This window comes from Rhineura floridana, chromosome 3, assembly GCF_030035675.1.
Source record: "Rhineura floridana isolate rRhiFlo1 chromosome 3, rRhiFlo1.hap2, whole genome shotgun sequence".
Lineage (NCBI taxonomy): Eukaryota > Metazoa > Chordata > Lepidosauria > Squamata > Rhineuridae > Rhineura > Rhineura floridana.
In genome coordinates this window covers 10,545,465-10,559,034 of record NC_084482.1, presented here as the reverse complement: position 1 = coordinate 10,559,034, position 13,570 = coordinate 10,545,465, and the positions used below count along the sequence as shown (strand labels likewise).

At 43.2% G+C, this 13,570-nt stretch overlaps 1 protein-coding gene and 2 non-coding genes across 5 annotated transcripts; 1 reads left to right on the top strand and 2 right to left on the bottom strand.

The window, feature by feature from the left end:
- The first annotated feature begins 326 nt into the window (after positions 1–326).
- On the top strand, positions 327–398 carry TRNAE-UUC (transfer RNA glutamic acid (anticodon UUC)). The gene has a single exon. It is a non-coding gene; the product is annotated as a tRNA-Glu (tRNA).
- Positions 399–1,806: 1,408 nt separating this feature from the next.
- On the bottom strand, positions 1,807–1,878 carry TRNAE-UUC (transfer RNA glutamic acid (anticodon UUC)). The gene has a single exon. It is a non-coding gene; the product is annotated as a tRNA-Glu (tRNA).
- A 4,600-nt stretch (positions 1,879–6,478) lies between these two features.
- CCDC115 (coiled-coil domain containing 115) lies at positions 6,479–13,337 on the bottom strand. Of its 3 annotated transcripts, XM_061614404.1 has the most exons (7): positions 13,222–13,337; positions 11,992–12,132; positions 11,617–11,720; positions 10,352–10,458; positions 8,526–8,687; positions 7,536–7,694; positions 6,479–6,905 (listed from the first exon to the last, which is right to left on the bottom strand). In XM_061614404.1, exons 2-6 carry the CDS (start codon positions 12,118–12,120, stop codon positions 7,561–7,563), a joined length of 636 nt encoding a protein of 211 aa, XP_061470388.1. In that variant the 5' UTR covers positions 12,121–12,132; positions 13,222–13,337; the 3' UTR covers positions 6,479–6,905; positions 7,536–7,560. The 3 variants fall into 3 exon arrangements, with proteins under 3 accessions (XP_061470388.1, XP_061470389.1, XP_061470387.1); XM_061614405.1 differs by lacking the exon at positions 6,479–6,905 and having other exon boundaries at positions 7,420–7,694; positions 11,992–12,120; XM_061614403.1 differs by lacking the exon at positions 6,479–6,905 and having other exon boundaries at positions 7,420–7,694; positions 13,222–13,336.
- Positions 13,338–13,570: the final 233 nt, after the last annotated feature.

Here is a 13,570-nt window from a genome sequence, read left to right as displayed (position 1 = left end):
TATGCAGAAAGCGATGAATTGCTCACAAAGAGTAGTGTGCTCTTACATTTATTTTATTTTATTTAATAAAAAGATTTTTAAAAACCCAAAGAGTAGTAGGCTATATACAGATGAGCATGTGAATATGACAGGTTTGTGTGTTTGTGTGGGTTGTTTGTGCTTCGTGTGATGGGAGAGAGAAACACTCCTCGAAGGGCCTTGTTATGCATTGGTCACATCAATTGAGTTTGTACTTACAATACACGCTGCACTACCATTTTCATTCATTTGGTGGTACATTGGGCACGTCACAGGAGTAGCAAAACAGAAACTCCTTCGTCAGTGGCTCCCATATGGTCTAGCGGTTAGGATTCCTGGTTTTCACCCAGGCGGCCCGGGTTCGACTCCCGGTATGGGAACAACCCAATTTTTGTATGTTACTTCTCTGCCACAAATGAAACAGTCGGTGTTATGCGTATCGTTACACCAACAGGATGTAAGGAAAGCATACTAGCTATAGCGGGCGAGAAGAAGATTGATATTTGTCACTCAAGGAGTTTTTGACTTATACAGATCTCTTCGGGAATTCAGACTGGAGAGGAGAGGAAAAAGCTCTCCCTTTCAAAGTTCGTTCTGTTGCAGTAAAGCTTAACGGTTTCCTAGCCGATGAACCACCTTCTGCTCCTCAACATGAGGGAAGCTACGCACCAAGAGCACGGCACTCGCACCCTTTTTGATGACATTAAAAACAGCCAATAAACAGAGGTTATAGACCTGAAATGCATTAGCGAAAGACTGCATTATATAATTTGTGAAAGACCATACAAAAGAACCCCAGTATAAAGTAAAACTTCACTCTTCCCATACCGGGAGTCGAACCCGGGCCGCCTCCTAACCGCTAGACCATATGGGAGAGATATGCTTATATCTTCCACCCCTGAATCTTGGCAGATGTGAGTCTATTTTTATTTTAGAGCTATATCTTGCCTTTTGTTGTTGTTGTTGGAAAAAGAAGAAAAACAGCAATCCTTTAGGTGGATTTCTATAAGCAAATGCAATATACAGTCTGCGCCTGTGTTAGAATTGCTTAATATGTTTTTTAATGTTTTTAACTCTTTTTTAAAGTTTTTCTTTAAAAAATGTTTTTAACGCTGTTTTGTTTTAATGTTTTTAAAGTGTTTTTAGCGGTTTGTTTGCCGCCCTGGCCTCCTGCTGGGAGGAAGGGCGGGATACAAATTAAATAATAAATAAATAAATAAATATTATTCTACTTTTGGAAATAATAATCTTTTAAAAAACATATATACATTTTTCTCTTTATTAAGTTTCAGACGGTACAACAACAAAAAGCATAACAATAAGACGGTGCCGCATCCTGGAGATGGAGTGCAGGGTTTGAGTGTGATACTTATCCCAGCATATCCCGCCATAGTGTGTCCTGAGTCGACAGAGGAGCCGCTGCATCCTCATTTGTTTTCATCTATGTCAAAAACAAGACCACTTCACTCCAAAGTCATTGTCCGATTATCCCCTTGCCTCTCTGAGCAGGGACGTCCCGTCAAGCTATTCCGAGATGACGGTTCCCTCAAGGCTCGTGTGCCATCTATTTATGGAAAGCCCAGGTCCAGTCCCAGAGTTCCACTGTTGACTCACCAACTGCCTGGCAGCAACCATTAGCGCCTGTCACTCTCATGCACTATATTCATTAAAAAAAAAAACATCGGCGAATTAAGAGCATCTTTTTGCTTAAAGTGCAATTCAGTAGCAGACTTTCTAAGAAAGGGTAACAAGGAAAAAATGGTGTGGAGTTAAAAAAACACACAACCTTTCCCATACCGGGAGTTGAACCCGGGCCGCCTGGGTGAAAACCAGGAATCCTAACCGCTAGACCATATGGGAGAGACACGCATCTCAACTCAGGTAATGTGTGAGCCAATCTAAGCTCCAAAAGTGCAATGATGCCACCTACGGGAATAGAATGGAATTGCACCATTCATCCTTCGTATTGCAGCCTCTTTACCGCAAGATCCCTGGAAAATCTGGATCATGGCCATTGCTGTAGAAGCGATGGAGGTTGACAGTTTAAATATAAATGTCCACACGCTAGAATGCCAGACTCCGCCTTGCCTTATGATCCCTTTTCGAGTCTCAAAATCCACCAATTCACCCAAGCAGATACGGGAGTCCACCCATATATTTCGCATGATGAATGCGGCCTACCTCCCCACCCCCGCTTATGTTATGCTGCAGCAGCAGCAACCATCAACCCTACTCTCCCCAAGCAACAGCATTCAGCCACACACTCACACATTTTCCGGCTGCGAAGAGTGACCAGCAGGCCAGGGAGGCCGCGCTTAACTTCCTAAAAAGACTGGCCAGCAGCGCCACTCCTTCAGGCTTAAGTCGTAGAGTTGTTGCCACCTTTATTTCTGGCGTGGCTCCTCCTGGGCAATAACTGGACAGGTGACACCTTTCTGCACCATTCCGCCGACATTAATTTTTGAGAATGGTCTTGCCGCGAAACAAAGCGGCAACTCTCATCAGAGACGAGAGAGGAAAGCAGGAACCCAAATTCCCGTTCCAGCGGGGTTTCGAATAGCTCAATGGTTGTAAAATTGTCGAAGTTCTGGAAACAGGCCCCACCATGTGCAGCTAAATGATACCCTGCTTTTCTTCCCCGCTTTCTTCCGTGGTCGGGTCTTTCCCATATCGAGTTGATCCTGTTTGTAAAGTACCTATATAGAACCTTATATAGGAACAACCACAGTAATGAAGATAACTAAAATAAACTCAGATCGGAATAATTTTAAGAAGCGTTTTCAATCCCCCTTGCATTAATCGAACCTATATCAAAGCCCGGAATGCAAGCTACTAGTCCACATGAAAGACAACCACGGCAAAAGGTGAGGGAGCTTAAATGCGACATCTATTGACACATTACAGAAGTGCGCCTTTAAATTTTTCACCACCTGCAAAATTAATTCTCGACACTCTTCTCAGTTACACATAATAATCAATAATCTCTTATTACTGTATCTGGGAATCATATTATAACAAATGCCCTGCCAGGTTTATGGGTAGCATCTGGAGGCCTGACAACCACATCGCTGCTTCCCTTTGTGGAAACTGACTGTTCCTCATTCGTACCTTTTATCAGCTTAGGTGGGTCACAGGGCAATATAAAACAGAAACTGTAGTGTTTTTCTCATCCTCGATGTCCTAGCATATGTTTCTTAAGATGGGGTATCACTGACTTGCCTTTTCAGAGACCAGCGGGGCGCGTACTATATTGGTGCCACATTTATGATTGTAATCACAGATGCAAGGCGCGATTGCTCACCCCTTGGCTCTTGATCCATTTCCGAAATAAATCAGTTATCACAGTGTTTTGATAGTATCCAAGATTTAATTCTCTATCGTGCATGTATTAAAAAACAAATCTCATTCCCATACCGGGAGCGAAAACCAGGAATCCTAACCGCTAGACCATATGGGAGTGAGGTTAAATCAACGTTTTTCGACTCGAACCTAAATAAAGATGACAAGGTGATAGCAAGGCTGAAGAGCGAGAATTATCCCCCCCCCATCTTATCACGAATTCTTTTGCAACCGGTTCTCCAAACACGTTAATGGGAAAGCCATTAAAATGCTGCGTATCACTAGAGTCCACGTGTTTACACCCATAAGGCACCAGACTGCATTTTCAACTTATTTCCTTGCCCTGCAGCTGCGCTAACCTATGATCTGTGTTCCTCCCCTTGTTTATCCTTTTAACTTCCTCGGTGAAATATCAGTAGGAATCAGACAATTTGACCATAGAGAGGAGGACAAACATACTTTGGTCGCACCAATTAAATCCTGGGTGGATGTCAACCTTATGAAAGCAGGAAACTCGTGGGGAAATGTCATGGCGCTGTTCTCTGCCGATTTCCAATTGTTTATGCTAGAATCAGGAGTGGGGAAACACAGGCCTCGGGGGCCAAATGAAGCCCCCTTGGTGTCTCTCTCTGCCCCTAGAAACATTGCCCTGGGCCACACCCCTCACTGACCCTGCTTCACACCCCAAGTGTTTTGCCCAGATGAAAAGTGTCCTTGAACTCTTGTAATGCTTCTCCCTTGTCTGGATGGAGGATACACAGGGGAGTAGAAAAATAGCCTACTGTGCAAAGGTAAAATTTCCGTTCATTGCTCTGCCCATAAAGAGCCAGTGTGGTGTAGTGGTTAAGGTGTTGGACTACGACCTAGGAGACCAGGATTCAAATCCCCACATAGCCTTGAAGCTCACTGGGTGACCTTGGGCCAGTCACTGCCTCTCAGCCTCAGAGGACGGCAATGGTAAATTCCCTCTGAATACCCCTTACCATGAAAACTCTATTCATAGGGTCGCCTATACGCTGGAATTGACTTGAAGGAGTCCATTTCCAGGTCGAGGGAAGTAATAGTCCCACTATATTCTGCATTAGTCAGGCCTCATCTGGAATACTGCGTTCAGTTCTGGGCGCCTCATTTTAAGAAAGATATAGACAAGTTGAAGCGGGTTCAGAAGAGGGCAACGAGGATGATAGCCGGTATGGAGAACAAGTCTTATGAGGAAAGGTTGAAGGAACTTGGCATGTTCAGTCTGGTGAAGAGAAGGCTGAGGGGTGACATGATTGCACTCTTTAAGTACCTGAAGGGCTGTCACACAGAGGAGGGTACAGATTTGTTCACTGCTGCCCCAAAGGGTAGGACTAGGTCTGATGGTTTTAAGTTGCAGGAGCGTAGATTCAGATTGGACAGGAACTTCTTGACAGTAAGGGCAGTTCGGCAATGGAACCGACTGCCTAGGAAGGTGGTGGGATCCCCTTCGCTGGATGTCTTCAAGCAGAGGCTGGACAGCTATCTGCGGGAGATGCTGTAGCTGTGGATTTCCTGCTGTGAGCAGGGGGTTGGACTCGATGGCCTACAAGGCCCCTTCCAACTCTATGATTCTATGATTTCATATTTTTTTTGCTCTGCCCATTTTTACCTCTGGCCCTGCATGTGCCCCTTGGAAGGTTGCCCACAAAGGAATGTGGCCCTTGGGCTTAAAAAGGTCCTCACTCTTGGCTTAGATCGTAGCTAGAGGGCCAGTTCTCCATGATTTTTGCATCAAAGCACATAAACCCCCACCAAGTGTGAAGGGTTATGTCCATACAGAATTTAGGCACATATCTGTTTAAAATAAGATTCTGTAGTGGCAGCCAGCAAAACACTGAGCCATTACTTCCAAGCATTATTGTTGTTTTTAATATTCTAAATAAATAATACAAGTGGGATCTGCAACAAAATATTGCTATGTAGGGTGGCCAGATGCAAAAGACGACCAGGTTCCTGTGCCTGTAAGAGAGGGAATTTCAGCTGGTGTAGCAAGGATGCTGAGAATTGTAGCTCTGTGAGGGGTAAATTACAATTTCCAGAATTCTTTGGGGAAAATCATACGATTTAAATGTATGGTGTTTTGAGGTGACTATTGTTTTCAAACTGATAAGACACTCATCCAATGTAGTTTGCTGTAAGACAGAATAATCATAATACGATATTGTTTTTATTTAGGTTTTAGGAAATTTCACAGACTGTTATAGTATTTGCAATGTTTTTATGTAAACTGCTTTGATATTTTTATTATATATATTATTATATTATATATCAAGCAATATTTTCAAGTAAAATAAAAGCAAACAAAAGTAAAACCATAGAAATTGTACAAGTTTTTTTAAAGACACACATCTAATCATGTATATGCCTTTCATGTTTGACAAGGTATATGTCTCTCAGGCTGAGAGTTCACACATGGAAGCATAAAACAGCATAGGGCATAACCAAAATATTGGCCAGAACATGAGCTAGAGTGTGTCCGCATTTTTTTTGGGTGGGGGGGGATACAGAAAGGGATAGGTTATCTAGCATTCACTCAGGCTACTAGGGCTGCAATCCAATACATATCTACTCAGAAGGAAGCCCCATTGGGTTCAATGGGATTTACTCCCAGGTAAGTATGTATTAGTTTGCAGCCTAGATCCTGTAATGGTAGCCTCCATTTCTTTTCCTTTACTTGTACAAGAGCCTCTAAGCCCTCTAGATGATGTTGGATTCCCAGCTCCCCATCAGCCCCCATCCAGCATGGCCAAAGATCAAGGATAATGGGAGGTGCAGTCAACAACAGCTGGAGGGCCAGAGGTTGCCCATTCCTGTTGCAGACTCACTAAAGACCTTGCAATGCCAGTTAGGTGAGCATTCAGTCAATTTCAATTATTTTTATTGTCAGCTCCAAGCAACAAACTTGCTATCATTGTGGCATCTAAATGATTGTGCAGTAATTAATGTCAACCAACTTTCAGTGTTATTATTCAGAGATGTGGATTTTTTAAAAAAAGATTTTGTAAGATACCTTGAGAACAATGGAGCATAGATGGCCAGCAGGGATTGTAGGACAGGGGTGGGGAGATTTGAGGTACAAAAGCAGGACAGGATGCTAATGGACATGTTCTAAGCGTAGACATTTATTTTCAGTACCAGAACTAAACTCACGGATACTAAAAGTCCACTCCTGGTTACCTCTCTTAATTTAAGCAGCCTAACTTAGATAGAAAAAGAAATGAATGCTAGAAATAAATATCATACAGAATCCTAGTGCACTGTGTTTACACTTAATACAACGAATATCCCCTTCAAGAGGGGTGAACAGAAAGTAAATTGGGATCTAGCAGTAGATCTCTGGGTGACTTGCAGTAGATCAGCAAAGGTTTCTGACTCCTGTTTAACAATAGCCGCAACAACACAATGACTTTTCCCATTGTCCTCTTCTAAGTTGTAGTTTGTGTGGAGGAAGAAAAAGAGAGAGTGGGGAGGGACCAGAGGCAGAATAGGATCCATTTCTAGAAAATTTGCTTCAGTTAAGAATGGATCTAGCAGGAAGGGGGGGATGGGGAGAAAAGAAGAGAGAGTTAACACTTTTAGTTATAAAATAATTTAGTTATAGTTATTTTACATCCATTACATTTCTATCCCACTGAATTCCAATGGCTTGGCAAGGATAAAACTTTTCTATAAGACATTAAAAGAAATACTATAAAATGCTCCCTTTATATCTTAACAAAGATTGCATACCTCATCTTGGTTCAACCCCAGCTACTGAAAAGTCAGCCCAAAAGAATTAACAGTTTGCAGACGAGTCAATACTGGATTTTGTTCTGTTCCATATACTTAAAGATACACACAACGAATGAAAATATACAAAAATGTGTGTGTATGTGTGTGTGGTGGTGGTGAGGAGACGGACCCACAAGAATATTGTAACCTGACCCAGAGAATTTCGGAAAGGGCAGAATGAAAGTCCAGACAGTGGACAAAGCTCCTGCTATGTGGCATTTCAACAAACACCAATTCCACCACGACACAAATCTCCACAAACAAGCTTCCTTAACATTTATGAAGCCCTTTATTTATTCATCAAACAATTATGTACAAAAAATACACACATGAGACAAGTGGTTCCTGAGATACATTCCAATAAATACAGGGCAAATTCTTCTTACATCTATGCTCCCAGCAGAGAGATGGTTACAGCTGTTCAAGGGCAGCACTGCTTCTTCTGGCTATAAGGTCCTGCTTTTTCCCCAGCAATTCACGGTAACATCTCCGAATGGTCTCAATTTCACTCTGTAAAGAAGCAATTTCTGCAGCCAAGTGGATTCCTAGAAGTGGAGAGGGTGAAAGGGGGTTTAAATAATGCATAATAGAAGAGAACCTGCATTATTTCCTCTGGGGCAGGGATAGGGAACCTGTGGCCCTTCGGATGTTGTTGGACACCAACTCTCATCAGCCCCAGTCAGCATGGCCAATGATCAGGGATGATGGGAGCTATAGTTCAGCAACATCTGGAGGAAATAAAGATGCCCTACACCTGCTGTAAGATGTGCTCAAGTGAAGAACTCTATGATTCCATTGAAAAATTCCAGGGAACAGGAAATGAGATCTTGGAACCTTGCCTTTCTGGGGGGCATCAACTGCACCTGTTCCTGAAGGGAGAAGAGCAAAACATCCTGGTACTAATCAAAGAGGCACAGGAACAATACACTCCTTGTTGGCACTTGTGGTATTAAACTGAACTGCATGTAAGGCTTTCATCACAAAACTGCAGGGACAGAGCAATATCCCTACTCGCGTCTAAGAGTGTTATGGTCAATGGCAGCTTTCAAATTTAATAACAGAACTTCAGCCTGTGTGCCATTCTCACTTTTTCTCATCTCTACAGTTCCAGTGCCATTAGACAGCACTTTCCATTTCCAGCTGAACAAGACCATTTGAGGTGGCGACCGATGTAAGCTGAATTGTCCACACAGTTGTGGTGACAACGCCATTCCTCCTATTCGTGTCATGGCCCTGCTGCCATAATAGCAGCTTTCAAACAGGAAGAGGAAATGAGGGCTGTGTTATCAGTAGTCTTTCCTTCGCTCTCTGGAGTACAACCTGAAGGGGAAAGAAGAGCAGGTTGTGTTAAGTGTAAGAACTGCTATTTTCCTCACCTTCTTGGAAAGTCTTTTGGGCTTGTCGGAGACTTTGGGGCACAAGGATTCCAAACCAGTTCAGGGGGTTTGGGTGCCCTAATCCCTCCGTAGGCTTGGAGGTGGCATTTTGGGGCTGGGTTGGAGCCTCTGTTTTTCCTGGGCCCTTTCGCCGTCGTAAAACTGAAAACATTAAAAGAATACCTTCACAAGAGGGGGCTTAAAAAGTAGAAAAACAGCCATTCTAAATCTTTAACTCAGAATCCTTGATTCCCTTATGAATACCAAGGTAAAGACCTCCTGAACCAAGAAAGAGTTTAGGGAACTTGGGAGATTCATAGGTAGAGGAAAGAGGCCATGGCCAGATCCTATTTATTTATTCACATATTTGTATGTGTGCATGCTTTAAATTTCATTCTTGAATTCTGCCATCATATAATTTAGTTAGCATTTTGGAACACAAGTATTCACATTACACATTTGTTATTACTACCTGAAAGATTGTCTTACCCCTTATATACCCAAATCAATCACTGCGCTCTGCAGATGAGGGCCTCCTGCAGATACCATCTTACCAGGAGGTCTGTTGCACACAACAGAGGAAGCAGACCTTTAGTGTAGTGGCACTGACACTTTGGAATTCCCTCCCCTTAAATATTAGACAGGCACCATCGCTGTTATCTTTTCAGCACCTAATGAAGATCTCCCTCTTTCAACAAGCCTTTTAGGTAGAGACCTTATCCCAGACTGCATCTGTATTGGAATTGCTTTTTCAAATGTTTTAAAGTTTTTTTTTTTTTAAGATTTTTAGAGTGCTTTTAGTGTTTTTGTTTGCCACCCTGGGCTCCTTCTGGGAAGGTGGCATATAAATTTAATAAATACAGTAGGGCCCTGCTTCCCGGCACTCCGCTAATGCGGCAGCTTTCCTCCCCTCTTTTAAAGCTGCTTTTGCGTCATTTTCACGCAACACGCCCCATTAAAATCAATGGGGTTCCGCTTTACGGCGATTTCCACTTTACGGCGGGGGTCCAGAACTGAACCCGCTGTATAAGCGGGGCCCTACTGTAAATAAAATTACTAGGTTCAAGAGTGTACTGCAGGGCGAAGCAATCTGCAGCCCTCCAGATGTTGTTGGACTAAGACTCCCATCATTCCTGGCCACTGGCCATGCTGGCTGGGGCTGGTGGGAGCTGGAGTCCAGTGACATCAGGAGGGCACCTAGTCCCCCACTCTGGTCTATTGTTTGGAACTAGGATTTTTCTCTCTCCTGTTTTCTGATAGAGACATTATGGCAAGCATGATTTCTGTTTTTTTGTATTTTTCATTACAGTTTTCAACAAATATGAAAAGGACTCTATTTTTTATTTAAAGTGCTTGCATGCCACCTTTCATGACAAAGACCTCCCAAAGTGACTTCCAAAAGATAATTGCCTTCATATACATGAAAACTATACTTCAAAATAATTTGTAGAACAATCTGTTTGCAGTGCTTCTAGGTCCCCAATTATCTAACTTATTCACTTGTGATCCTTTTGCTGTGCCTATTCGCTAAAATTGTTCCCAGCCTTTTAAAAAATATTATCATCATTATTATTTAACACATTTATATACTCGCTTAGTCATTCACATTTCTGATAACAATGGCATTAATAGCCAGTTTGCAGGGAGAAATAGGTACAGCTACTGTACCTCACTCTACTATGCAGCTACTAAAACCACAGAAGGCCAGGCGTGGGCATTCTCATCAGAGGGTCCTATCAGTCCTCATCTTCAGTTTATTGCAGTCCCAAACATATACAATTCGCCTGATCTGGAAGAACCCAAAGCCTTGTGGTTGGTTCCCTTACCTTGTTCACTGGGGCCAAATTCTTCCACAGCACCTATAACCTTTTGTTTAGGAGCATCCACATCCTCTGAGACCACATGAAACTCCACCTGTCCCTTCTCTTTCTTACTAGATTAAAGAGAGAAACAGGAAGACTGAACATATACTCCGGTCAGAGCCGCCCCTAGGCACCGGGAAGCGGGGCAGTTGAAGAACTCTGCGAATGAGTTTCCAGTCTGCTTTGGAATAACATACAGCCAAACACAGTCTCCTGATCACTCAGAATGGGCCCAGCTACTTTGTGAGACAAGCAGGCTAGATACTTGTAAGAGAAGCTGAGTGGAAACTCATACGCAGAGTTCTTCAACCCCCACATGGCGCAGACCAAGCCAAGCGGGAGACAGAACAAAGCACATGGGTATTCCAGCCACGCTGAAGGCAGTAGCCCACCAGCTATTCACAAAGCCTGATTTCTAAAAGCAAGCCCTCAGACCACCTTGTACTCAGCTCCAAACTCAAGCTCTGGGTGCGAAACGCAGATAGGCCTACAAGGAGCCAGCCCTGTTGTTTCCCCACATTGAGTGAGCACCAGAGCACCACTTGCTGGACTCCAAGCATAACTGCAGTCCAGCTACCCACATTAGAAACTGCAGCCGTTTTAGAAAGCTTCTGCAAACTGTGCAAAATGCAGGTTTCCACAATGCCACTTCCCAACGAAACAAACTGAGGCAGGTTTTGGAGGGAAAACTAACTAGCCAATTAAAGGGAGGGGTGATGTCACCTGGCAGGAAGTTACTGTGAGACTAAGGGAGCATAGAGACAGACCTCTAGAGTTCCATAACTCTAACCTAATAAATGCCTTATTTAGCACAACAGGAGTCTCTCTCTATACAATTTTAAACACTGATAAGGCAGCATACCTGATTATATTTCCTCTTGATTTAGGATGGGGATAGGAAACCTCTGGCCCTTCAGATGTTGTTGGACTAAGCTCTCATCATTCTGGGCCTGATGGGAGTTGGAGTCCAGCAACATCTGGAGAACCACAGGATACCCATCCCTGGTTGAGGAAGATGATTCTGGCCAGCTCCTATACACAGGCTAGGACAGATGCCCATCTAGAGCTAGACAAAATACAGAGTGAGAAATGAAGCTGGAAATCATCAGAACCCAGCAGGAAAGAATACAGGCTCATCAGCCCCCTGCCCCCCCATCCCCTGCTCTGTTGCATATGTTCTAGCTTCTTCTATGGGATTCCCTCCAAATATTGGCATTTTCCCCTCTCACCTTGTTTTCACCCGAACTAGTGGAATCATCTGATGACCATACTGAAGGGTAGAGACAGATTTGTTACCCATCGCATAGCGGGACTTGGAGAGCGAGAACCAACCCTGAAGAAACAACAGCAACAACAAGACGATAGATACTACGCTATTCTGTTTAGGATGAAACTTCCACAGTTGCCATTTTCCAAGAACACTGTTCCTGGGTTTCCCCAAGTTGGAGGGACAAGGGACGTTTCTGTGCAAGATCTGTTCAAGAAGTAATGACAAAGGGCTACAGAGCAACAATAATGGAGTGAGGCAGGGGGAGGAGGAGGGGACCCCCAAGTGGGAGAATTGCCCTCACTCTTTATCCAGCTCCCCTGAACCAAGGTCTCACCTGCTCTACCAAGCTGTTAAAAGCTTCTCTCTTGGTCTGGAGCATCTCCAGAGCATCAAAAAGATAGAGGATGATCTGGTCCAACTCCTCACATATTTCAGCCAGTCCTGTGTCTTCAGCCAGAGCCATCTGAAAGAAAACCTGTGCAACCGCATCTGCTCACATTCATCTCTTATCTATCCCTCCCTCTTTTACATTCTGTCTAAATCTAGATAGCAAACTCTTTCTTTGTTTTATATTATGCTGCAAAGCACTACATAAAATGATAGTGTTATATAAATAGCAACACTCTTCTTACTAGTTCTACATTTGCTCAAGTTGTCTTCTCTGGAAAGCATAGAGCGGTATAGGTTTTCCAAGTGGATGGGGAAGCTGTTGCCTTCCAGATGTTGTTGGGACTAAAACTCTCATAATCTCTAACCATTGGCTATGTTGGCTGGAACTGATGGGAGGTAGACTCCAAAACCATCAGTAAGGTCACAGGTTCCCCATCCTTGCCTTTGGAGCAGCCTAAGTTCTTTGTGTACCACACATGGTCTAACTTAATTCACAGGGCAATCCTATGCATGTTCACTCAGAACTAAATCCCAATGCGCTCCATGGGGTTCATCCCTAACCTAGCCAGTGTGTTTAGGACTTGAGCCTACATCTGCACAAGCCAACTTTTTCCATTACATGCTAAGGCAATTACAGAAACCAAACTAAGGCTGTAATCCTATGGTCACTTATTAATTAATAAACTTGAAACTATTTGAGAGGGAATGACTCATTTAAATGAGCAGATGTACACAGAATCACTTTGCTATTCATTATGCACAATCCTCTTTCCTTTTCCCTCTTCCATCCCCTTTTCTTTTGTTTTCTTTAACATCTAGCCCACATTTTTTAAAAAAATCTAAATTAAAGATTTTGTTCACTACTTTGTGTCTATTTATTTATTTATTACATTTATATCCCATTTTTCTCCCGAGGAGCTCAAGGTGGCTACAAACATGGTTTCCCCCTCCCAATTTCATCCTCACAACAACCCTGTTAGGTAGGTTAGGCTGAGAGAGGCAAGGTCACCCAGTGAGCTTCATGGCCGAGCAGGGAATTTTAGTCGGTCGTCCTAAAAAAGGCACTGTTTGAGCATTTTTTTAATGGACGGACCATTTTTCTAGTGCCCGGAAATGTTATCTGCTGCAAAAAAAGGAGCCAAAACTGTATCTTACTAAGCAAATAAACAAATACCTTTTCCAAGCTAATTCGTCCTCTTCCCCCAGAGCTACCTAATGATCAAATCCTAAACACCTTCACTTGTTTTCGGTACTTCCTGTTCACGTGACTCTGAGGCGTGACTCCGCCTTTCTCCCATCAACAACCAATCAAATTACAGTTATTCACCAATCGCCTTTGAGTGGTCGTGAATACCGCTTACCTTGAAAACCTTATTCATAGGGTCGCCATAAGTCGGAATCGACTTGAAGGCAGTCCATTTCCATTTTTCTTGGAGCTCAATGTTTATACTTCTTCTATCTATGGGCCTTGGTAGCGTCCATTTTTGTTGCGGCAGAATTTCCCACGCTTTCCTTTCAATATA